The sequence below is a fragment of the Pelophylax lessonae genome (genome assembly GCF_965119305.1).
Source record: "Pelophylax lessonae genome assembly, chromosome: 9".
Taxonomy (NCBI): Eukaryota; Metazoa; Chordata; class Amphibia; order Anura; family Ranidae; genus Pelophylax; species Pelophylax lessonae.
Window position 1 is genome coordinate 103,872,419 of NC_138776.1, and position 27,026 is coordinate 103,899,444.

General features: G+C 45.1%; 1 protein-coding gene across 2 annotated transcripts in view; it reads right to left on the bottom strand.

Annotated features, from left to right (window-relative positions):
- The window catches only part of PLEKHA1 (pleckstrin homology domain containing A1), a 152,314-nt gene that overhangs the window by 12,149 nt on the left and 113,139 nt on the right, over positions 1–27,026 (bottom strand). For both annotated transcript variants that reach the window (XM_082269308.1, XM_082269309.1), the window contains exons 7-11: positions 26,437–26,574; positions 22,475–22,543; positions 22,318–22,382; positions 7,677–7,740; positions 4,322–4,411 (exon numbers count right to left, since the gene is read on the bottom strand). In XM_082269308.1, coding sequence (XP_082125434.1) covers positions 4,322–4,411; positions 7,677–7,740; positions 22,318–22,382; positions 22,475–22,543; positions 26,437–26,574 — 426 coding nt within the window. The remainder of the gene's footprint in view (positions 1–4,321; positions 4,412–7,676; positions 7,741–22,317; positions 22,383–22,474; positions 22,544–26,436; positions 26,575–27,026) is intronic.

Genomic DNA, 27,026 nt, shown 5'->3' on the forward strand with positions numbered 1-27,026 from the left:
TGACAGGAAAAAACCTGAACCGATTTCTGGGTTCTGTGGGTCCCAAAGGATGACCGCGTATCCTGCTGGTGGGGCTCATCCTCCAACTGCAGCGTTTCATTGACAAAACTAGTGAGCGCAGCCATAGCAGCGCGATTTCTGGCAGCCCTGGCGGGGGAAACTTCCCCCTCCTCCACTTCCCCCTCCCCCTCCAACTGAGAGGACTGAGACCCCTCAGGGGTACACTGTCCGGGACAACCATATCAGAATCTGAACCAGAAGAAGGTAAAGGCCTGGATCTTTTGCTAAAAGACCGTTCAGACATCAGCAGATCCACCTTTAATGCTAAAGCCGCAAGTGCAGCGCTAAGGGAGCTCTGCTCAGAGGACCCGGGCGTACCTGAATCCTCCATCAAAGCCGGGGGGGGGGGGATTAGCTGTCCTGGGAATTTGGAAAGCGCTGGCCCTTTAAGTAGGAACCAATGCGGATCGCACCGCGCGGTACCGCAGCAGAAATGAAATATTGTCACAAGCAAACAACAGGAAAGTGACTGCCAGCATGAAAAAATTACCCAAGAAAGGCTACAAGACCCCCAGAAGTGCATACATACAACCTCCACGCTTTGCTGGAACGATCTGCAGTCTGAGGAAAGGAAATTATGTCATCAGCTAGCCACTTAAGCCCCGGAAGATTTTACCCCCTTCCTGACCAGGGGGTTTTTTGCGATTTTTTACTGCGTGACTTTAACGGACAATTGCGCGGTCGTGCAACGCTGTACCTAAACGAATTTCACGTCCTTTTTTTCCCACAAACAGAGCTTTCTTTTGGTGGTATTTGATCACCTGTGCGATTTTTTGATCATGCGCTATAAACAAAAAAAGAGCGTAATTTTTGCAAAAATAACAATATTTTCACTTTTTTTATATGAAATTCCCCCCAAAAAAAATGTAAAAATCAAAATTTTTTAACATTTTCGGCCAACTTGTTTTACGCTACATATGTTTGGTAAAAAAAAAAATTGCAAAAAGCGTATTTTGATTGGTTTGCGCAAGTTATCGCGTTTACTAACAAAAGGGAAAGATTTTTGTCATTTTTGGTGTTTTTTTTTTTTTTAACGAGTAATGGCGGCGATCTGCGATTTTTTTTGTGGTACTGCGACATTGGGGCGGACAGATCGGACCCTTGACTGACATTTTTGACACTTTTGGGGGTACCAGTGACATTACTGCAGTAATCAGTGCTATATATATGCACTGTTACTGCAAAAATGACACTAGCAGGGAAGGGGTTAACTGTATTGGACAGGGAGGGGTTAAGTGTGTCCTAGGGGCGTGATTCTAACTGTAGTGGGACAGGTCTCCTAGTGTAAAAACAAAGATCAACGGTTCTACATAGTAGAACCGTCTGATCTTCATTTTTACACAGGGGAGAATGACAGGCGGCTTGTTTACATAAGCCGCTCTGTCTTTCTCCCGCTGTACCGGCGATCGTAGTGTGACCGGCGGACATCGGGTCCGCCGGTCACACGCCCGCACTCCTCTGTGAACGAGCCGAGGCGGGCGCGCGCTCGCCCGCTATTGGCTCTAGTAGCAGTGACAGGCGAGTGACGTAGATCTACGTCACTTTGCCAGGCCGGGGCTGACTGCCGCAGTAAATATACTGTGCGCAGTCGGTAACCGGCTAGAGGACACAGACTAAGGGAAAATGGCTGCCCATGTAATGTAATGGGGAGGCTTCGGGAAAATGGCCGCCGAGCCCATGTTTTGGAAGAACCTTGCCACATCCAAGATGGCGCCGGAAGGGAGCGAAATTGCTGCAGGGAGGAGCGCAGAGCCCATAATGAAGCTGAATAGTGCGCCCACACTAAAAATGGCGGCCCCGCGATTTTTCGCAGCGGGCCGCACGCACATGTCTGGCACCCCCAAAAAGTACACAAAAAGGCACACATCGGGGAGAGGGACCCCCCGCGACCCCCCCACAGCGCGGCAGAACCACAATAGTGCCCACAGGGACAGGGAGAGACCGGGAAGGACACTGACAGACATGAGGGGAAAAATACAGACATCACAGGCAGACTGTCATCCCCAACACAGAGGTCCCACAGACACCCCCCCACATAGAGGGTTACTCACCAACCAGCGATAGCGTGGGTGCCGCCGTGAGACGGGAAGCCTCCCACCCCGGGTAGGGGTACCATCAGCCAACAGGACGCTAGCTACACGCGGCGTACCGCAGTAGAGCCATCCTAGCGAAGTAGCCACATTCGCGGGCATTTGTCCCTATGGACAGGGACAGGTCGTTTGCGAGGCCTGGGCGTAAGCATAGCCTGCTAAACGCTCAATGGCAGGCTGGGATTCCGTAAGGTTCTCTGTCCTGACACACCAGGACAACCAGTCCGATTCCCAGCTCCGCAAACGCTGTAGTCTTCTGAGTCTGACTAACTAAGCGCAGGAACAAATAAAATTCTATCATGAGAAAGAGAAATGAAATAAGAAAAGTAGAGAGGCTGAGACTGCAGCCCCAGCTGGGGAAAGCCTGTCTACCCCTTATCTAGGCAAAAGACAAACTGAGTTGGGAATGCTACTTGCATGAGGGTATGGTCCAGCGTGACAGCCCCCTGTGGGTATGTACATGCAAATGCTTTTATGTATGATTTTAACAAAAATCTTTTGCCTAGTTTACCCCTATGGATAAAGGACAATACCCCATAAGTGAAGACTGTATGAGTGGGCGGCGATTGTCAGAGAACGTAAGAGAAAAGGGTATATATATATATAGCCAAAAAAAACAAGGCACAATAGAGTTACAATGCAGAATTATTGCTAGATGCTTTAGATGCATATTAATTAATATTAATTATGAGATTTCCCATGAAAAAAATTGTGAAACATGTCGACCTCTTAAAATGGTAGCAAAGGAATATGGAAGAATTCTCATTATTATGATCTGCACTATCCATATAAGCACCGATTTGCAGGTTTATATTTATATTTTTTCAGCTTTTTATAATAAAATACTCTTTTTTAACACTACCAATTGTTTCACTGTCCTTTTCTCGTACCAGTAAAGGTTCTCTATTGTTTGTGGATATATGTTATGGATGAGGTACTAGAATATCATAGACTATATACAAACTTTTTGATATATATATATATATATAAAAATAAACATGCAGTATATATATATATATATATCCCTATACACTAGATGCAAATGCATATTTCTCTTAAAGGATAAGTTCACCTTTAGGAACATGTGACATGTTCCACCCATTATTAGGGTGAAATATGTCACGTTTCCACTCCTGCAGCCTATCCATGCTCCCCCTCCTAACTATGACAGTGGGCCGGGGATCTTCTCCTCACACCCGCTGTCACAATTTAAAAAAAAAAGTAGCCAAGTGGGGCTCCGCCCACCCGGCTGCATTATTCATTCACAGAGTTCTGTGAATGAATGAACTACAAGTACCAACATCCTTTGCAGCTCATGACTTGTAGTTCACAATGAACTAACAGGGCGCTGGTAAGCATTCTATCAGTTTATCTATTCTTCCAGTCAATTCAGTAACTGCCTGCCCATACGAGATACGAGCAGACAGCTACACAGACAGTCTGCAGGAGCCTTAGATTGCATCCGTGATCTGCTAATCACGGGTGCAATACTTTGCAGGCTCCTTAAAAAAAAATGCACTTTTTTTTACCTGCAAAAAATGCATATTTACTATATATTTCTTTTTTTTTTTTAGAAAGCTGACCTTATCCTTTAAGCACAGAATAACAGTTGCATTCAATATTTAGCCTAGAGGGAATATATTTTTATATGTGATTATGGTTACCAAACCAGTTTAAACTGCTTGTAACAATATTTTTTATGCATATAGAAATAAAGTAATTTATATTTTGTAAATTCAGCCCAGAATCTGTTAAATATAGGGTATAATTACTATTCCTAGAATATCATTGAGTAGCTTGGAATTTGTAGTAGTACTCATCAGTAGTTTATTATCAACAGTCACACAGTGACTAGTTCTGATTCTCCTTTACACACACCTAGAGTCCCAGCTGTGGAATTTTCTCGCAGGACTGAGATTTGTACATACAGAGGAACTAGCACGGCCTTGCTGTTTTCATCTGTAGTGTACAGTTCTGTACAAAGGAGAATGAAACATTCATTGGGGTCTGTACATTGGCAAAATCAGGAAATTAGATCACCATAGACATAAATAACCTGTCCTGTATGTCCACTCATCACAGTCATTAACCACAAAATATTTGTGTCCTGCAGCTTGCATACAGTCACCAACACCTTCTAGCTCAGAGCTATATGTGGTGATGAAACCTACAGAAGCTGCTGATCTGGCTGGCCCACGTTGTGCCACAATAGCACCAGATATGGCTCGGATCCAGCTGTGCATTTCTTCAGGACTGTCAGCCTGCCAGGGGTGAAGACAAAACAGACATTATGTCAAGAATACAGTTTTCAACACACAAATAATAACCATGCTATAACCAATACACTGTTAGGAACTGAACTACATGGTTTAAAAATATAAGCATCTGTAACTCTTTAAGTTGGTGGTCCTCAACTCCGGTCCTCAGGGCCCACTAACAGGCCAGATTTTAAGTATTACCTTGGAGAGATGCAGACTAGAGTACTGCAATCACTGAGCAGCAAATGATATCACCTGGGATGTATATCAATTATCTTGAAAACCTGGCCTGTTAGTGGGCCCTGAGGGCCAGGGTTGGGGACCACTGCTTTAAGTTAAAAAAAAGCAACATAATATTTTTATAAATAATTTGAGAGTTTTCTGAAAAATCATTGATAAATATGCACATTTCAAAAGCTTTCTAAAAAACTTTAGATGTGTATTAATATCAAATATCTTTTTATTAGAAAATTTAGTTTTTGTTACTAGTACATGAAACAAATGACAAAATATACGGTAAAAAGAAAAAAAAAAATCTAAAGTATAACTAAAGGCAAAACATTTTTTTCTTTTGTTTTGGATGGAGTGGAGAAGGATTAGAACGCCTGTCAGTTTTTTTTTCTGTCTATGCCCCCCTGGTAAGGAGATTCAACCTCTCTTTTTGTCCAGTAAAAGAAATTACAAAAAAGTAATGGAGGGGAAATCTTCTAATGGGTACACTAGTAGACTTCCTGTTTGGCTATTGGACAGGACGTGAAGAGAAATCTCCACAATGGGACACAGATGCCGGAGAAAAAAAAATCTGATAGGGGTTATAACCTTCTTTTGCTCTATCCAAAATGAAAAAAAATTGCCTATAGTTCTAGTTTAACAGGAGCAAACTTGAGGGTTCATTTTATTGGTATTTTGACCAGCAGTACATTCCTACCTACCTCCCTTTCCCTGGCATCTCCATTCAGCTGTTAGAAGTAAATAATTATCCCTTGCAGGTACGGGGAAGCATGCAACTCACTCCCCCTCTTCCTATGTGACAGTGAAAAACATGTCTTGCATGCTTCTCAAAGTAAGGCTACTTTTACACTATTCCGTTGCAAAAACACAGCAAAAAGGCATCTGCGTCTTTGCTGCATTTTTACTGTGCATCTGGTACATTTTGCAGCTGTAAAAAAGGCATGCAACTCAAAAACCACATCAAAAACGCAACTGCTGGTGCGTTTTTGATGCAGTTTTTATTTGTTTGAATAGGAAGGTGCCAAGCAGAATTTTTTAAAATGCAGTGGACCTGCAACTGATCAGTGTGAACAATTCCATAGAATTTCATGGTAATGCGTTTTTCTTCCGCTTTTGTGTTAAAAAAAAAATAAATAAAAAATGGGGATCAGTGTGAAAGCAGCCTTAAAGTGGTTGTAAAGGCGCAAGTTTTTTTACCTTCATGCATACTATACATAGCTCGATCCTAAATGGCTTTTGGCAGCAGCGGGAGCTATTGGCTCCTGCTTCTGTCAATCACAGCCAATAAACCAATAGGAGATGGAGTTGGCGGGGCCGAGCCACAGCTCTAGAATGGACACACAGAGCCGTGGCTCGGGAGCACGCCTGCTTGGGTGCCCCCAGAGCAAGCTGCTTACTGTGGGGGAACCAAGCAGGAGGGAGGGGCCAGGATCGCCGGCGTGGGATCCGAGAAGAGGAGGATCTGGGCTTATCTGTGCAAAACCATTTACACAGAGAAGGTGTAACATGTTTGTTATTTCAGAAAAGAAAACAAAAAACAAGACTTTAATATCGCTTTAAGCCTTGGTTCACATATATGCAGCGTGAGAAACAGACAATCCTGTGCATTTCCTGCACCTCATTGAAATCGCACAGCGTTCATGCGATCTGCTGCAGGTGTTAATGTTAAATTAACAACACCCCAAAACAGCTCGCAAAACGCAATGAAATTGCCTGAATTAGATCACATGAGTGTGAACACCCGAAGCGGAAAAGAAAATCGGATTCTGCACCATTTTGGTGAAGATGCAGTGAGATTTGAGCCATACAGTGCGAACCTAGACTAAGGTGGCCATAGATGGATGGAAATTTAGACAGTTCAGCATGGTCTGCGTGCAGCCATCCCTGTTCAAATAAAGTTGATTGTTAGATTAACAGGTACAATTATATCTAAAAAAAAAAATGTTAAAGTTTTTTTTGTGTAAGGCAACCTTTACACCATGGCCCCCTTCTCCTGCTCTCTCTCTCCTGTGGAAAGAACTGCTACAATGAACTGTACAAAATTTGCATCAAAATGTACAAATAACAGTAATACAAATAGTATGAGTTGTGCGTGCACGAGAATAATATGACATGCCAGTTCTGTCTGAGGAACAGGAATGCAAATCTGTGGTCTGGGTATTTGCAATTGTGCATCCTCTTGGTTGTCTAAAATAGAAATGGCTCAGCAAGCTGTTAGCTAAAATGTACTGTAGTGGAAAGGTCCCTACTGTAATAAAGAGGCCTGACCATTATTAGGGATTAGCTCAGGCGTGTTTGAATATATGCCAGAACCCTCCTGGGCTATCCTGCCAGGAAGCTTTCACAGCTGACAGCCAATGATAGGCAGCAGAGGCGTTCCCAACCTTGCACGTATACAAGGGATGTGGAGCAAGGGAATGCCTCCACTGCCTGCGATTGCTGGTGGGATAGCTCTGTTGGGTTCGGAATCTCAGACACATGAGCTCAACCCTAATCATTATCATCAATTGGGAAGGCAGTCAAAATCAGTGCAGCAGTAGCATAACCAATAACTTAATTCAAAATGATGGCGCACTTTAAACGCAGTTACCGACAGGTGCTAAATATTGCTGGACTCAAGATAGAGCCAGTATTCAATTCTAGAACAGCACTAGTCAAATGATACCTGCACCCAGAAGTGGGGCAAAGTGTCTCATCTCAGGACGTGAAGGTAGACAGAGAGCAGCAATAATGACCTGTACAGTGCCATGCAAAATGCTTATATTCGTAATGTACACAGAGGGAGGCAGAAAAAAAACCATGACCTCTGAGGAACATACTGTATGCCGCCCACTGGGACGGCACTTTTGCAAGTAATCGTTAATGCATATTTTTTTCTAGCAATTAAATCCAGGGGGAGGGTGTAGATCTGTTTTAAATAGCATGCTCACAAAGGGAAGTGGGCTACGAAATTTGAGTCAAAGTGAATGTATTTTACAGATTAGGACATTTAAACAAAATCAACAACATTTCTTTCTTGCACAGCAAACTTACATACCTGTACAAAAAATGTTCGTGAGCTTGTTACAATTTCAAACAAATTGTCGCGCATCATGATGTCACTACAGAAAGAAGAAATTCATAATACAGATTTACATGGCTGTACATTTACGTTGCGCATATTTTAAGGCAAGTGGCTGAACCAGGATTTAAAGAAAAGTCACATATACGTCAGCCTAGGAAAGAAATGCTTTGGAGGGTTGGTAAACTGAGCCTGTGAGTTTTCTGCAAACCTGGAGTATACAGCATCCAGGGAAGTTTGCATTCAATGGCACAATCCACCTTCAGGTTCACTTTTACACAGGGTGGCAGATAGAGTCTGAGCTGATGCTACGCAGAACAAGGCTAAAACGTTGAAGCTGAACCCATTCATTACAACTTTACAGAGGTGTCAGTACTCTGCGAGCAGCCCAGTTACAGGATATCACCAGGCTAGAATTTAAACAATAACCCCCTTTGGACCTTAGCAACATTTGCATTTGTCCTAAGGGCCAGTTTATTCAACAATAACTTTGTCATGATATTTGTACTTGGGCAAACAAGGCTAGAAAAGTGATTAGATTATTTAGTGTAGTGTTTGTCATGCAAACATGATTTTATTTTTCATGCAAAACAAAACAACACTATATATATATATATATATATATATATATATATACACACACACACATATACATACACAGTATCTCACAAATGTGAGTACACATCTCACATCTTTGTAAATATTTTATTATATCTTTTCATGTGACAACACTGAAGAAATGACACTTTGCTACAATGTAAAGTAGTGAGTGTACAGCTTGTATAAGTGTCCATTCACACTAGTACGACTTGGTCAGCCTGACAAGTCACGCACTGTCGCGGTCCATTGACTGGTACAGGAACCGTTCTAATAGGAGCGGCACAAGTCGCTCCGACTTAGAAAAAGGGTCCTATACTACTTCGGGGCGACCTGGAGCGACTTGCATAGACATAAATTTTATGAAGTCTGTGCAAGTCATGCCGAAGTCGCGGTGCACGTGACTTCACAGGTCGCCCCCGAAGTCGTGCCGCTGCAGTGTGAACCGGCACTAACAGTGTAAATTTGCTGTCCCCTCAAAATAACTCAACACACAGCCATTAATGCCTAAACGAGGGATGCACCGATCCGACTTTTCTGGTCCCGATCTTTTGCTTTGTGAAATCGCCAATCCCGAGTCCAATCCAGAAGTACTGTTTTGTGAGCGTATAACAAAATAATACTTCCGGATCGGAATCGGCAGATACCTTATAACATTTGTGCATTTAAGAGGTTAAACTTCCCTCCTCAGGCAGAGGGAACGAAAAGATACATTGTATTCATTGTGTTTACTTAACTGGGAGCCTGACAGGCATTTGCAGGAGGTTCTTTTTTTCTTTGACAGCTGTTCTCTGCTCCCTCAAAGCAATGTAAAGGGCAAAACCGGATCGGCCCGTGGATCTGTTAATTTTACCGATCCCCAGATCCAGCATTTATGGCCATATCGGCGCCGATATCCGATCCTAATATCGGATCGGTGCATCTCTAGTCTAAACCGCTGTCAACAAAAGTGAGTACACCCCTAAGTGAAAATGTCAAAACTGGGCCCAAAGTGTCAATATTTTGTGTGGCCACCATTATTTTCCAGCATTGCCATAACCCTCCTGGAAATAGAGTTCACCAGAGCTTCACAGGTTGCCACTGGAGTCCTCTTCCACTTCTCCATGTCGGAGCTGGAGGATGTTAGAGACCTTGCACTCCTCCACCTTTCATTTGAGGATGCCCCACAGATGCTCAATAGGGTTTAGGTCTGGAGACATGCTTGTCTAATCCATCACCTTTACCCTCAGCTTCTTTAGCAAGGCAGTGGTTGTCTTGGACGCGTTTGGGGTCATTATGTTGAAATACTGCCCTGCGGCCCAGTCTCCGAAGGGAGGGGATCATGCTCTGCTTCAGTATGTCACAGTACATGTTGGCATTCATGGTTCCCTCATTGAACTATAGCTCCCCAGTGCTGGCAGCATTCATGCAGCCCCAGACCTTGACACTCCCACCACCATGCTTGACTGTGGGCAAGACACACTCTTCTTTGTAATCCTCACCTGGATGCCGCCACACACGCTTGACGCCATCTGAACCAAAAAAGTTTACCTTGGTCTCGCCAGACCACAGGACATGGTTCCAGTAATCCACGTTCTTAGTCTGCTTGTCCTTAGCAAAATGTTTGCAGGCTTTTTTGTGCATCATCTTTAGAAGAGGCTTCCTTCTGGGATGACAGCCATGCAGACCCCCCCTTTAACCTCTGCAGTAATGCTGGCAGCACTCATACATCTATTTCCCAAAGACAACCTTTAGATATGACGCTGAGAACCTTCACTCAACTTCTTTGGTCGACCATGGCGAGGCCTGTTCTGAGTGTTAAACTGCTGTATGGACTTGGCCACGAAGCTGCAGCTCAGTTTCAGGGTCTTGGCAATCTTCTTATAGCCTTGACCATCTTTATATAGAGCAACAATTCTTTTTTTCAGATCCTCAGGAAGTTCTTTGCCATGAGGTGCCATGTTGAACTTCCAGTGACCAGTATGAGAGAGAGTGATTACACCAAATTTAACACACCTGCTCCCCATTTATACCCGAGACCTTGTAACACTAACGAGTCACATGACACTGGGGAGGGAAAATGGCTAATTGGGCCCAATTTAGACATTTTCACTTAGGGGTGTAGTCACTTTTGTTGCCAGCAGTTTAGACATTAATGGCTGTGTGTTTATTTTGAGGGGACAGCACATTTACACTGTTATACAAGCTGTACACTCACTACTTTACATTGTAGCAAAGTGTAATTTCTTTGGTGTTGTCATATGGAAAAACATAATAAAATAATGACAAAAATGTGAGGGGTCTACTCACTTTCGTGAGATACTGTATATATATGTTATGGGAAGGAGTAAGGCTGGGTTCACATATTGCAGCTGCGGTTTTGCCTGACCTGTGGTGTCCTGTGCGTTTATGTTCACCGAATCAGGTGCAAATTGTTCTCTGAATTCACACCTGAACCAGACTAAAAAGCACAGGTCCCTTTTCAAAACCGTACTGCAGTCGCGCCATCAATTTACACAGCGCTTTACATATAAATTGTACATGGCCTTTGGTCCCTGCCTTCAAGGAGCTTAAAATCTAACGTCCCTAACTCACATTCTACATACACATAGTGGGGCAAATTCAGATGGATCAGATTCATCTACCGACATTTCTTTGGTGTGTGGGGTGAAACCGGGGTACCCGGATGAAACGCACGTAGACACAGGGAGAACATGCAATCTCCAGGCAGGTGATGTCACGGTTGAGATTCAAACCAATTACCCTATTGCTGCTAGGCAGAAGTGCTAATTACTTAGCTACTGTGCTGTTTTTAGCTACAGGCATCCCTTACCTGCATAGACAGTTTCTTGGTAGAGGTGAACTATGCCTTTAAAATAAACTATGGGCTAATAAGAAGCAACATAGTAACACATTTAGTAAAAACAAAAATAATAATTGCCAGGTTGCTTTAACTGACATTAGATAAAGAAGCTCCGATCTCAAGATCTTGATCTCTCTCCATTTGAACAGTGTTTATAATCACCATATTAGAATGTATGTTTTTTTGACAGCAGCTGCTGTGTTCACACAGCAATCACCCTCAAATGCAAAGGGAAAGCAGCAATGGGGCTGGAGTACAAGGGGGTACTACACACATCCTATGTAGTTGAATTACTTTTTTTTTGTGTATGTGTGGTTTGCTCAATGTCCACAAGTGTACTAGGCACACGCAGGTTGCTTGAGAATGGACATATTTCACATCTACATACAAATATTTCTAGTGTACAGTTAGTTACACAAGCTTTCATGAACTTTGTGGGCAAAACATTCTGTAGCCACAGCAAAGGCTTTTCACTACTTGTCTATTCGAGCAGAAAACCCACAAAACACTAACAACTGCTAGAAAAAAAACATTCAGCAGCTTTTTGCTAAACTGGCTTCTAACAACTGACACTTTTAGGGCTCTTTCACACAGCCCGTCCGTCGGACGGACTCCGTTTATCTCAGCGGGGGATCGATCCGCCGATCCCCCGCTGAGCAGGAGGATGACAGCTGTTCTCCGCACTGTGTGCAGAAACACAGCTGTCAGTTCCCCATACATCTCTATGGGGGAATTGGATGGGAACGGACCGTCGGTCCGTTCTCATCCGATCCGATCCGCTGGACGGATGGAAAATAGGGTTTCCATCCTTCCAGATTTGACAGATTGGATCGGATGTCAGCGGACATGTCTCCGCTGACATCTGATGCCCCATAGGGATGCATGGGGGGACCGTTCAGATCCGCCAAAAAAACGGACAGGCGGATCTGAACGGTCCACCTGTGTGAAAGAGCCCTTAGACTGTGGGGTAGATTTACTAAAACTAGTGCACTCAGAATCTGGTGCAGCTGTGCATGGTAGCCAATCAGTTTCTAACTTCAGCTTGTTCAATTAACCACTTCCAACCCAGACCAATAATGGCATTTCCTCCTACATGTAAAAATTGGATTTTTGTCTCATAAAAATCCTTTTCTCTGATGTTCATTGATGGACACAGCTCCAGAATCTTCTTGACCATTGGGTTTGCTGCCCCCTACAGCAGTAGGACACTAGGCAGGAAAAAGCTTTACTACACCTATGGGGCAGTCCCAGGAGGTATACTCCCACTTCCTGCTAAAGGCATTTACTTTTTGGTGCAAGCAGTGTAGTAAGAAAAATACCCCAACTCAATAGAGGGGTGGGTGCTGTGTCCATCAATGAACATCAGAGTAAAGGATTTTATGGTAAGACAAAAATACAATTTTCTCTTTCGTTCATTGACTGACACAGCTCCAGAATCTTCTTGACCATTGTTACGTCCCAATGCGGTGTCAAAATAAGGGGTGAGAAAAACACAGCAGAAAAAAATCCCAAAGGCTAAAACTAGCCAACCAGGTAACATGGAGCTCAGTCAGGAAAAACTGGAGCTCATCTGAAAAACCAATACACCCTCAAAGAAGACCAGGTCCTTTCAAACAGCGGCCTGCAAAACCTTGCGGCCAAAAGCAGCATCCGCAGATGCCAACACCTCTACTTTGTAGAATTTTGTTAAAGTGTGCACAGATGACCAGGTGGCCCCCTTGCAATCCTGCATCACTGAAGCCTAATGGCAGAATGCCCAGGAAGCACTAAGTGCCCAGGTAGAATGCGCCTTAACAGGGAAAGGAGGAACCTGATCCTTAATCGAATATGCCTGCACTACCGTCTGTCTGATCCATCTGGAAATGGTCACGGCAGATGCAGACAACCCTTTGCGAGGTCCATCCGTAAGGACAAAAAATTAGTCCGATTTTCTAAACGACTTGGTTGCTGCCAGGTACACCCCGATCTCCAGAACCACACCCAGAGAATGCAAGGCAAGCTCTTTAGGATGCTTAGGCCTAGGACACAGGGGAGCCATTACAGTGTCTTCATTCAGATGGAAACCAGAGACAACCTTAGGAAGGAACGACTGACAAGGGCGAAGCACCACTTTATCTCTGTGAACCACCAGATAAGGTGAACAACAAGACAAGGCTGCCAGCTCAGACACCCTCCTGCGTGCAGAAGTACAAACCAGATTCCAAAAAAGTTGGGACACTGTACAAATTGTGAATAAAAACAGAATGCAATTATGTGTAAGATTCAAATTTCAATATTTTATTCAGAATACAATATAGATGACATATCAAATGTTTAAACTAAGAAAATGTATCATTTTAAGCGAAAAATAAATTGATTTTAAACTTTATGGCATCAACACATCTCAAAAAGTTGGGACTAGGCCATGTTTACCACTGTGTGGCATCCCCTCTTCATTTTATAACAGTCTGCAAACGTCTGGGGACTGAGGAGACAAGTTGCCCAAAATTAGGAACAGGAACGTTGTCCCATTCTTGTCTAATACAGGTTTTTTGTTGCTCAACTGTCTTAGGTCTTCTTTGTTGCATCTTCCTCTTTATGATGCGCCAAATTTTTCTATGGGTGAAAGATCTGGACTGCAGGCTGGCCATTTCAGTACCCGGATCCTTCTTCTGCGCAACCATGATGTTGTAATTGATGCAGTATGTGGTCTGGCATTGTCATGTTGGAAAATGCAAGGTCTTCCCTGCAAGAGACAACATCTGGATGGGAGCATATGTTGTTCTAGAACTTGGATATACCTTTCAGCATTGATGGTGCCTTTCCAGATGTGTAAGCTGCCCATGCCACACGCACTCATGCAACCCCATACCATCAGAGATGCAGGCTTTTGAACTGAGCGCTGAGAACAACTTGGGTTGTCCTTGTCCTCTTTAGTCCGGATGACATGGCGTCCCGGTTTTCCAAAAAGAACTTCAAATTTTGACTCGTCTGACCACAGAAGAGTTTTCCACTTTGCCACAGTCCATTTTAAATGAGCCTTGGCCCAGAGAAAACGCCTGCGCTTCTGGATCATGTTTAGATTTGGCTTCTTTTTTGGCCTATAGAGTTTTAGCTGGCAACGGCAAATGGCACGGTGGATTGTGTTGACCGACAATGTTTTCTGGAAGTATTCCTGAGTCCATGTTGTGATTTCCATTACAGTAGCATTCCTGTATGTGATGCAGTGCCGTCTAAGGGCCCGAAGATCACGGGCATCCAGTATGGTTTTCCGGCCTTGACCCTTACGCACAGAGATTGTTCCAGATTCTCTGAATCTTTGGATGATATTATGCACTGTAGATGATGATAACTTCAAACTCTTTGCAATTTTTCTCTGAGAAACTCCTTTCTGATATTGCTCCACTATTTTTCGCCACAACATTGGGGGAATTGGTGATTCTCTGCACATCTTGACTTCTGAGGGACACTGCCACTCTTAGAGGCTCTTTTTATACCAAATGATGTTGCCAATTGACCGAATAAGTTGCAAATTGGTCCTCCAACTGTTCCTTATGTGTACATTTAACTTTTCCGGCCTCTTATTGCTACCTGTCCCAACTTTTTTGGAATGTGTAGCTCTCATGAAATCCAAAATGAGCCAATATTTGGCACGACGTTTCAAAATGTCTCACTTTCAACATTTGATATGTTATCTATATTATATTGTGAATAAAATATAAGTTTGAGATTTGTAAATTAGTCCATTCCTTTTTTACTCACAATTTGTACAGTGTCCCAACTTTTTGGGAATTGGGTTTGTAATTGCCACCAAGAAGGCTACCTTCTGGGACAATGTGAGCAGAGGAATCTCGTGAATATTTTCAAAAGGTGGTTGCTGAAGAACCGACAGTACCAAATTGGGATCCCATGGAAGCAACGGAGACCACACAGGTGGAGCCAAGTGGAGAACCCCCTGAACAAAGATGTGAACCAAGGAATGCGTAGCCAAAGGACATTAAGAAAAAATCGCCAAGGCCAAAACCTGGCCCTTAAATGGTACCCAGTGCCAGGCACTGTTCCACACCTCTTTGGAGGAACTCCAAATAGCGAGCCACCGAAAAAGAAAGGGGCGAAACCCGCAGAGACTCACTTCAAGCAATGCATGCTTTCTAAAACGTGATGGTAAGGGTCCATGTACACTGCAACTTGTAAACGGCCGTTTAGGAGCAGTTGGGCGTTTTTTTCAGAAGCCCCTGAACCCACCTCCATATTATCTTATCTGTCCATGTACACAGGGTGGTTTACAGTCATTTGCAGGCAGTTGAGATCAGTGACGTTTTTTGGAAAGCAATTATTTGCGTTCGAACGTGTGTTTCCCGGGGGTTTCAAACGCAAAAACGCGACCGAACGTGACCGAACGCGATGACCCGCGTTTAGCGCTCGCGTTTTTCCATTTTAAAGGGGAATGATTTTTTGACCTCTAGAAACGGTTCTAAATGCAAACGCCCGCTAAACGCGGGTGCAAACGCGACACAACGGACGTATTAAACGTCCTTTAAATTCCAGCATTCAAGGGACTTCATAAAACGTCCCGTGTACATTAAGCCTAAATCTTCCTAGAGGTAGATTTACTAGCATTTAACAGTGTGGCAATCACCGAGTCTGAAAACCCCCACCCTGCAGCAGCTGGCTTTCAACAGCCAAGCTGTTAAAGCAAACGACTTTAAGTCAGAATGGAAAATCGGCCCTTGGGCCAACACGCCTTCTCTGAGAGGGAGCTGCCAAAGGACATCAGTGACTAGCCATACTAGATCTGCTTACTAAGACCGGCGAGGTCAGTCTGCAGCCACAGGGATGACCAGAATTCCTTCTGCCTCGATCCTCTGTAGAAGTCTTGGTAGAGGGGGTAAAGTGTATATCAGAGGGTACTGGCCCCAAGGAGCCACCAGTGCGCCTGTGGTGTCGGCTAGAAGATCTCGAGACTTTGCCACAAATCTCTGCACCTTCCCGTTGAGACGAGAGGATTTTCCCCACCGCAGACACAGCTGAGGAAACACCTCCAGATGCCCGTGGTCTAAGGCCTGTCAACTGAGGTAATCCGCCTGCCAATTTTCCACCCAAGGAATATGCACGGCAGAGAGAGCTGGAACGAAACGTTACACCCACCTTAGAATGCCTGCTACTTCTCGAGCTGCAAGGACACTTTTTGTGCCCCCTTGGCGATTGACATATGCCACAGCCATGGCATTGTCTGATTGAATTAGTACCGGACACCCCTAAAGAAGAACCATCCAATGAACCAGACGAAGTCTGATTGCCTGAAGTTCCAGTATGTTGATTGGTAGTCTGAACTCCTCCAGAGTCCAGACCCCCTGGGCACAATCCATGCCCAAAACTCCCCCCCCCCCCCACCCGGACAGGCTGGCATCCGTGGTGACCACCATCCAGTACAGAGGAAGGACGAATTATCCCTGTCGAAGAGCCTGGAGAGCAAAGCCACCAGATCAGGGACCCTCTTGTACCCGGACTCAGCAGGATCCAATTGTCTAGAGACTGTGGATTCTTGTCCCAGTTGGCAAGAATCTCTCTCTGCAGAGGTCTAGTGTGGAACTGTGCAAACGAAACCGCCTCGAAGGTAGACACCATCAGACCCAGCACCCGCATGCAAGTCCTGAGACAACCGACAGCTGTACAACAGAAGTCGATTAGCATCCTGCAGCTTCTGGAGCTTGTCCGAGGGAAGAAAACACCCTGGCTGAGGCGGAGTCCAGTGTCCGACCCAGATAGTCCAACTTGATAGATGGAACCAGAGCGGACTTGTGGAAGTTTAAAGTCCAACAGAACTCCTGCAGAGTCCGCACAGTGATGTCCAGGTTGTCCTGTAGAGCAGTCGGAGACTCTGCTTGCAGAAGAAGATCGTCCAGGTACCCCAGTACTGCAATCCCCCGCTGACGCAACAATGATAGTTTTGTTACAAGCAGTGTCAGGAGAATCATAACTCCACAAAGGGGTGGGTGCTGTGTCCGTTAATGATCATCAGAGAAATGGAATTTACAGTAAGTCAAAACTCTCATTTTCGCTTTCGTTCATTGACGGACACAGCTCCTGATATTCATAACAATTAGGTCGTCCCAAATATTCATAACCATTAGGTCGTCCCAAAGCAGTGTTAAAAATGAGCGATGGGAACATCAAAAATATTCCCAAGGCTAAAATATTAGCCAACCAGGCAACAGGAGCTCAACCAAACAACTGGAGCCCACCTTAAAAAAACAAACACACCCCAAAGAGGATCAGGTCCTCTTAAACAGTAGCCTGCAAAACCTTGCGGCCAAAAGAAGCATCCGCTGATGGCAACACATTCACTTTATAAAACTTTGTAAAAGTGTGCACCGACGACCAGGTGGCCACCTTGCAAACCTGCGTTACTGACGCCTGATGACGGAAAGCCCTGTTGGCACTAAGACAACCTTTGGAAGAAACAACGGACAGGGGCGAAAAAAACACCTTAGCCCTGTTAATCACCAGGTAAGGTGAACATCAGGATAAAGCCGCCAGTTCTGACACCCTGTGCGCAGAGGTGATAGCCACTAAAAAGGCCACCTTCTGGGACATCGTAAGCAGGGGAATCTCCCGAATATTTTCAAAGGGAGGCTTCTGTAGAGCTAAAAGCACCAAATTAAGATCCCAAGGCAGCAACAGAGAACGCACTGGAGGAACCAAATGTCGGAAACCCTGAAGAAAGGCACGCACCAGGGAGTGTGTGGCCAAAGGTCGTTGAAAGAAGCCAAAGCCGACACCTAGCCCTTGATGGTACTCAAGGCCAATTTCTGTTCAACCCACTGTTGAAGGAAGGTCAAGATCCAAGCCACCGAGAAGGAGCGAGGAAGAACCCCAAGAGACACGCAATGTACGTCTTCCACGTACGATGGTAGATCTTCCTAGAGGTAGATTTCCTAGCTTTCAACAGTGTAGGAATCACTGACTCAGATAAACCCCTATCCTTCAGCACCTGATGTTCAACAGTCAAGCTGTCAAAGCAAGAGACTCTAAAGCAGGATGGAAGATCAGTCCATGGGACAGCAGATTCTCCCTGAGAGGAAGCTGCCAAGGAATGTCGGCAACCATCTGCACCAGAATGGTGTACCAAGCTTGGCGTGTCCAGTCCAGAGCCACTTAGATGATCGGAATCCCTTCTGCCTTGATCCTGAGTAGATGTCCTGGCAGAAGCTTGAGAGGAGGGAAGGAGTAAATCAGACGATACTGACCCCACAGTGCCACCAGCGCGTCTGCCAAAGGATCCCTTGACCAAGCCACAAACCTCTGCAGCTTTCTCTTGAGTCGAGACGCCAACAGATCCACCTCGGGGGGGGGGGGGGGGGGGTGCCCCACCAGAGACGCATAGCTGATGAAACACCTCCGGGTGAAGGGACCACTCCTCATGGGCCAACACCTGCCGACTGAGGTAATCAGCATGCCAATTTTCCACCCCAGGAATATGTATGGTGGAGAGGGCTGGAACAAACTGTTCTGCCCACCTTAGAATGCTGGCTACCTCCAGAGCCACCAGGACGCTTCTTGTGCCTCCTTGATGATTGACATAAGCCACGGCCGTGGCACTGTCCGATTGAATGCGCACTGGACAACCCTGAAGACGAACAGACCAATGATCCAGACACAGTCTGATCACTCAAAGTTCCAAAAAAACATTGATCGGGAGTCTGGACACTTCCAGGGTCCAGAACCTCTGAGCAGAATGCTTGCTGAGGACGCCTCCCCAGCTGGACAGACTGGCATCCGTGGTAACCACTGTCCAATAGAAAGAGAGGAAGAAATTTTCCAGCCGAAGCACCGGAGAACGAAGCCACCATATCAGGGACTCCTTTGTGCCCCCACTAAGCCGGATTTGATTGTCCAGAGACTGCAGAGTTTTGTCCCATTTGGTCAGAATTTCCCTTTGCAGGGACCTCATATGGAACTGTGCAAACGGAACCGCCTTGAAGGTAGACACAATCAGGCCCAGCACGCGCATGCAAGTCCAGAGGGATGACTATTTGTTGAACAGCAGGAGGCGAATTGCAGCCTGGAATTTCTGGGGTTTGTCCAGAGGAAGGTGCACTGTGGCTAAGGCTGAGTCCAGGGTTAGGCCCAGATAGTCAAGCTTTGTGGACGGAACCAGAGCAGACTTCTGAAAATTCAGAATTTAGCCAAACTCCCACAGAGTTTGTATTGTGATCTCCAGGTTCTCCACCAGAGCAGAGGGATACTCTGCTCACAGGAGATCGTCCAAGAAGCCCAGTACTGCGATCCCCCATTGGCGTAGCAAAGCTAGCATCGGGGCTAACACTTTTGTGAAGATCCGAGGAGCAGATGCGAGACCAAAGGGTAACTCCACAAACTAATAATGCTCCTCTCCCACAGCAAAGCAGAGAAATCGCTGGTGAATGGCACATATTGGAATGTGAAGGTAGGCATCCTTGATATCGATAGAGGCGAGGTAATCCCCCTGATGCAGGGATGCCACCACCATTCGAATGGACTCCATTCTAAACTTCTGTACCTGCACAAAGCAGTTTAGCGCCTTGAGGTCCAGGATTGGATGCACAATAACCCCTTGAAGGAACAGGTCTTGTACTGCCCCAAACAGGCCCTATAAGCGGTCTTGGGACAGGCGCAAGTTGGAAGGAAAAAGCTTTGCAGGGGGACAAGAGCGAAACTTGATCTTGTAGCCAGACTGAATGACTTTGTGGACCCACTTGTCTTGCACCCGGCAAGTCCATGGGCCTGGAAACCAGCAAAGACGTCCCCCCACCCCCGATACATGTAGAAGGAGCCTTGTCCTTGGGTCTGGAGAAGCCTGACAGAAGAGGCCCTGAAAGAATTTGAGCCCTTGTCAGTCGAACCTGAGGGACAAAAAAACTTCTTATGAGCTGAGAAAGAAAGCCCATGTCTATGACGAGGTTCCTTGCCCTTAATAGCCTGCGGAAGAAAATTACTCTTGCCCCCTGTGAGACCTTTAATGGTGTCATCCAGGGTAGCTACTTGAAAAGAAAGATCAGTCAAGGCCTTTTTTTTTTTTAAGTCTGATCTGCAGACCAGAACTTGAGCCAAAAAATACGCTGAAGGACCACTGCCAAAACAGAGAGGCGAGCCATCAGGGGAGCTGCATCCAAAAAGACATCACAGATAAACTGCAGCCCCTGGACCAGCTGGTCCGCCAGCTCGGCAAAGGCGGGGGGGGCTGTTCTCCCTCCAGGTCGTCGCGTAATAGCTTAGCCCACTCGGACAGAGAGCTTGCAAAACTAGGGCAATGGTGAATCCTGGCCTGTTTGCCGAACCAGCCAGAGTGTACATATTGTGGGCCACAGCCTCCAACCTCTGGTCAGCCGCATCCTTAACCACTTAAGCCCCGGAAGATTTTACCCCCTTCCTGACCAGGCCCTATTTTGCGATTCGGCACTGCGTGACTTTAACGGACAATTGCGCGGTCGTGTGACGCTGTACCTAAACTAATTTGACGTCCTTTTTTTCCCACAAACAGAGCTTTCTTTTGGTGGTATTTGATCACCTGTGCGATTTTTTGATCATGCGCTATAAACAAAAAAAGAGCGTAAATTTTGAAAAAATAATATTTTTCACATTTTTTTATATGAAATTCCCCCCAAAAAAATGTAAAAATCAAATTTTTTAACATTTTTGGCTAATTTGTTTTCTGCTACATATGTTTGGTAAAAAAAAAAAAAAATCGCAATAAGCGTATTTTGATTGGTTTGCGCAAAAGTTATTGCGTTTACTAACTACGGGAAAGATTTTTGTCATTTTTGTTGTTGTTTTTTTTAACGAGTAATGGCGGCAATCTGCGATTTTTTTTGCGGGACTGCGACATTGCGGCGGACAGATCGGACCCTTGACTGCCATTTTTGAAACTTTTGGGGGTACCAGTGACATTACTACAGTAATCAGTGCTATACATATGCACTGTTACTGTAAAAATGACACTGGCAGGGAAGGGGTTAACTTTATTGGAGAAGGAGGGGTTAAATGTGTCCCTAGGGGGCGTGATTCTAACTGTGCAGGGATGTGGCTCTTCATGTAACAGCAGAGATCAACGGTCCTACATAGCAGGAACGTTTGATCTCTGCTGTTACACAAGGGAGAATGACAGGCGGCTGTGTTTACATTAGCCGCCTGCCTTTCTCCCTCTGTAAGTGCCAGTTCACACTATAGCGTGTGCATCGGAGTGCACTGCTCCTTCATTACATGCGATCGGATGTGCACCCGCACAAAATCAGGTTTTGTTTTCACACTTGTGCGATCCGATCCTGTGCGAACTGTCAGATCGCACTGCGATATGCGATCAAACTGGGGGTGGTGTTAACATTCAATTGACACCCCCTGCGTATCGCATATGGCAGTGTGAACTGCCAGATGTGCGTTTGCGATGCGGGAACAGGCTGCGAATTCGGTATCTGATGAGATTCAGCATCTGATGAGACAGATGAGGCAGGGGAAGGCGGGGGGGGGGTTTGCTAGCCCATCTCCCGAAAGCCACCTCCACCCGGGACACAAGAGACTCCAGGAAATAGGATTTCTGTAGCATACAAGCAAAATAGTTAAGAGCATAGCTTTTTTTTTTCCTAACCCACCAAGTATCTTTAAAGGAAATTTCTGGTTTCTCGACTTTCCTGCTGATGCTAAGGTATAACTGACCTTCAGAGACTACTGAAGTTGCCGAGACGAAGCAGTGCGGTGGATTGTAGCGCCATGCTGTGCTGAAAAAAGAACAGCATCCTGTACATATTTTCATGCACACCACTACAGCACAGTGAATTGGCATGATAGGGAAGAAGGCCGTTGCCTTGCCTTAAGTTGGGGCTGCGATGGGCAAGACTGCTTAGCGCAGTCAACGCGCACCTGGTATGAACAGGTCCTAAAAGTGCAGAGCGGTTGTCCTCATCATGGCTTACCTATGGAGAATAGTGACCCAGAACAAAAAAAGTCTGAATCTGTACTGCATTCTTCCTCTGAGTCAATGACTAACTAGACAGTGAACCCAGAATTGCAGGGTTTGCATGTTAACTTTAAATAGGAAGGCAGACCTCCAAACTACTGCTGCTGTGATTGTTATCATCTTATACATATTGAAATAGCGTGATGTCATCAGTGTGATCTCAGTATTATGTTTAGCAATCTTCAATCAAATGAAAGCAAGCTCACCCCTGTTTGCACTCCTGTACTTTCTGCACCTCTCTCAGTTGTATCACTCGCAGTGGCTCCCTGTCCTATGACATATTGGTAAAGTAAAAACAGATAAGTCAATTCCATAACCAAGCCAGCACTGATAATGAAAGAGTAGAAAAAACACAAAGCCTACCAATTCGGATTTGAAGTATCCTATTGTATTCTCATCAAGGAGAAAGAATCTTCTTTTCCAGTTCTTCATCTTTAGGGTATAAAAGCGAGATAAAAAAGGTATGTAATTTCCTACATTTATCTGCTGTTTATTTGTACAAAGTAAAGGAAAAAGAACAAAAAAATAAAGTATTAAAGCTGCCATTGCTGACATTCTTCTGAAAATGCTAGTGGCTTGGCTGTCTCCAGTGTCAGTGACAAACTCAGAAGAGGCATGCAACTAGCAAAGACAAAGTTAAAGTGGTTGTAAACCTCAGTCCATGTAATGTGAACTAAGAACATATAATTCCAGTGTTTACTTGTCTATCACCAATGAGCTAAGATACAATAAGTGAAGGGGAAAGATTTAGGGTGTGTATAAATATAATGAGCCAATATAATATGTAGTGCAATGTACAAATGCCCAATAATAAATATTAATAAATAGATAAATACATAAATTGTATATGTGCAAATATTGTGACTTTGTAAATAAATAAATAAGTGTGTCATATACTAAACCAGTATTCAAAAAATATGATATGATGCACAAATTTCCAATAATAAATATTAATAATAAATAATACAGTAATAAATAGGTGCAAATTGGTGATAGTGACCGTATAGGTATAAAAAAGTCTTAATATAAAAAACTACAGACAGGGCCGCCATACAGCTGTAGGTGGCCCAGCCGTCACGATGGGCCCGTGCACAGGGTTGCGCCATTGCCAACAGTGTGTCAGAGGAGGAGCGAGGCCAAGCAAGGAGCCAGTGATGTCATGGCACCGCTCGGCACCTTTTACGAATAGTTAAGGACTGAAGGGGACGTGGCCGAGCACGGCATGAGAGGATCTTTTTAACCGGAGCTCCAGTACCGCTGTAGATTTTCTTGGCGGCAATACCGCCTGGATATGCTGCTCCATCCTCTGCCAGTCTGCCTGCAGCTGCTCTCTGTCCCACTGTGACCTCCGGTGCAGTCTCCTCCCACCAGCCCGACAGGATGACATCCTGAGGAGACTGCACCGGAGGTCACAGCGCGACAGAGAGCAGCTGCAGGCAGACTGGCAGAGGATGGAGCAGCATATGCAGGCAGAATTGCAGCCAGGAAGATGGAGGGGCTGTCCCTCTCTATGCTCTGTATAAGTCCAATGTGGAGGGTCTGCAAAAACTGCACCCCTATGATCTGTACAGGCCCAGATCTATGTGTAGATGTGACAACTCACCAGGTCCTCTCTGCTTCTGTGATGTGACCAGCCTGGCAGTGGCACAGTGGAAAGACACAGCGCCAGCTCAGCACTGGCACAGAGGACACACCACACTGAGAAGATGGACACAGTGAGCAAACAGGGCAAGTCCGCTAAACCAGTCTGAAAATCTCATGTACTATGTCTCTGATTATCTCTTGCCCCATGTCTGCCATCTCTGACCCTCTCCTGTACAATATCTGCAGTCTCTAACCGTCTCCTGTAGTATGCCCGCTGTCTCTAAACCGTCTTCTGTAGTATGCCCGCAGGCTTTGACCGTCTTCTGTAGTATGTCTGCAGTCTCTGACCGTCTCATGCAGTATGCCCGCAGTCTCTGAGCGTCTCATGTAGTATGCCCGCAGTCTCTGACCGTCTTCTATAGCATGTCTGCAGTCTCTGACTGTCTTCTGTAGTATGTCTGCAGTCTCTGACCTTCTCCTGTAGTATGCCCGCTGTCTCTGACCGTCTTCTGTAGTTATGTCTGCAGTCTCTGACCGTCTTCTGTAGTAGTATGCCCGCAGTCTGACCGTCTCCTGTAGTATGCCCGCTGTCTGACTTTCTCCTGTAGTATGCCCGCTCTCTCTGACCGTCTCCTGTAGTTGGCCCGCTCTCTCTGACCGTCTCCTGTATTTGGCCCGCTCTCTCGGACCGTCTCCTGTAGTTGGCCCGCTCTCTCTGACCGTCTCCTGTAGTATATCTAATGGGAGAGAGGCAACCCTACTCAGACATGGCAGGGAAAAGTTCTGTCAGGGGAGAGGAGGCTGAGGGGATAGAGGCTATGAGGAGATATGAGGGACAGAGACTGCCTGTGAAAAGATGGAAGCTCCTGAGGCGACAGAGCTTTTATAAAGCAGTGTGTCCTCCCCACAATGTCCTCCTCTCTCTGAAGGTGGGTGCACTGAAAGACTCAGTGGGACAGCCAGTGGGCGGGCCCTGGGGAATGTTGGTGGTCAGCCAAGGGGGTGCCCAGGCCTAAAGCTGTGTAAGGAGCCCCAAAATTTCTGATGGCTGCCCTGACTACAGACTCCCCAGTATAACATCACATCAGAGTAAACAAATGCCCACCAGTGAGACCGTAGAATAGTTTACAAGCAGATAAAAAAAGGAAAGGGCACTACCAACAGGACCACCTTTTCCCTAGCATTATATATAACCAAAAATATTAGTGAAGCTATAAATGAACAGCATTTTCCTGCAGCCTAAGGTGTATCATTCCACTACAGAATATGACAATGACACAAAACAGCCAATACCATGTTCCTGATCAAAACTTCAGTACACCATTCCATGGTACTTTGCCTGAGGGGTTCAACACAATGCTACCCCGCTAAGCTGCAAATTTCTCTTTTAGGAAACTTCAATTCAGCTTTTAAGAGTCAATGTAAACATTAGTTAGCTAATCTGAATGCCTTGACTGTACTGTATGTCTTAGGCAATACATTAAATGCACTGGGCTACATGAAAATGTAAAGGGACATTTTCAAATAACGGAATTTTTGTAAAATCTTACCGTAAAATTCCTCTCTCTGAGTACTCCGACAGTCGCCGCCTCCTCTAAGTCATCACTATTGGGGTTCTACCCTTCCCTGTTAAGGCGCACTCTACCAGATCATTGAGAACGTCCTGGGCCTACCGGCATCAGGCCTCGGTGGCCCAGGTGTGCAAGGCTGCGACTTGGTCGTCGGTGCACACCTTTTCCAAATTCTATAAGGTGGATGTTCTGGCATCACCTGATGCCTCCTTTGGCCGTAAAGTTCTCAGTGCGGCAGTGCCATAGGGTACCCTTGTTTTTTTGTGGGTCCCTGGCTGTTGGGGTGTTTATCCCCTGGGTATTTGTTTTCCTGGGTTGTTGCTCCTGTTGAGCTTTTTTCTATTGCCCAGAAGGCTCTCTTACTGTGCGTGTAAGGTTCCTTTCTCTGATGTGGGTACTGCGTTGCCTTTTCTGTGGTTGCGTCTCCCACCCCTCATGTCTACACTGCTTTGGGATATCCCAATAGTGATGACTTAGAGGAGGCGGCGACTGTCGGAGGACGCAAGAGAAAACTGAATTTTTGTAAAATCTTACCGTAAAATTCCTTTCTCGGAGTCCTCCGACAGTCGCCGCCCCCGCCCCTCTTTTGGGGTTTTTTCTTGTACACCTACTGCTATTCTACCAAACTGAGTTGGGATGGATCACTGCAGGGGGGTATTAAACAGTGGGACAGCTCCCAAGGTTGTGTCTATGCTAAATGCTTTTGTTCTTTTGACTAAGTCTTATGCCTAGCTACTCCTGCGGAGCGGAAGTCAATACTATAGTATTAGTAATAGTATGTATATATATATATATATATATATATATATTAGTAATAGTATATATATATATATTAGTAATACTATAGTAATAGTATTGACTTCCGCTCCGCAGGAGTAGCTAGGCATAAGACTTAGTCAAAAGAACAAAAGCATTTAGCATAGACACACCCATGGGGGCTGTCCCACTGGTCAATACCCCCCTGCAGTGATCCATCCCAACTCAGTTTGGTAGAATAGGATAACATGCTAGGGAGTTTACTAGCTGCAGAAAAAAAACATCTGACGCCAAAAACAGCAGCTGCAAAAACGTCCAGTATGCATTAGGCCTTAAACAAGTTTCATTCTGTAAGCCACATTAGAACAGTGAATACATGTTTTGTTTATCATTATTGTCATATCAGCATCTTACCACAGCCCCCTGTTTAACACAGTATCCAGCTTTTATCACGCCGCCCTCAGATAACCGATAAGGGGGAGATGGGAGCTGGCTTTGACTACGTTTTAGGTTGCCTTTGTCAGCAGTGTTGGCACATTCACTAAGTTCTTGCTGTACATGGGAAAAAAAGAGAAGATCTATAAATAAATGGCATACATTTAACTGAAATTAAATTGTAATACTTCTTTAGATTTACTTTGAGTGTTTAAGGAACATGATGCAGGAAAATCCATTTAAGATTTACAATAGCAATATATTAAACAGTATGGTGTTCAGTGTTTTAACTTCTGAATGATATTTCTTCTATAGTAGTTCCTACATAACCTGGTGGATGTTTTTGGGTCATTATCCTTCTGTAGGATAAAACCTTGACTACTTAGCAGTAGACCGGAGGGTATTGCATGGCTCTGCAAAATCCTGTGGTAGGCCTTTAAGTTCAGGTTACCAATCGCATTGTGCAATCCTTTGGCTTTGGATACAGCAAAATTCTGCCTCCATGTTTGAAAGCTGTTGTTAACACACAGAAGAACCATTCTTTCACCTACTTAGCAGCATACTAAATT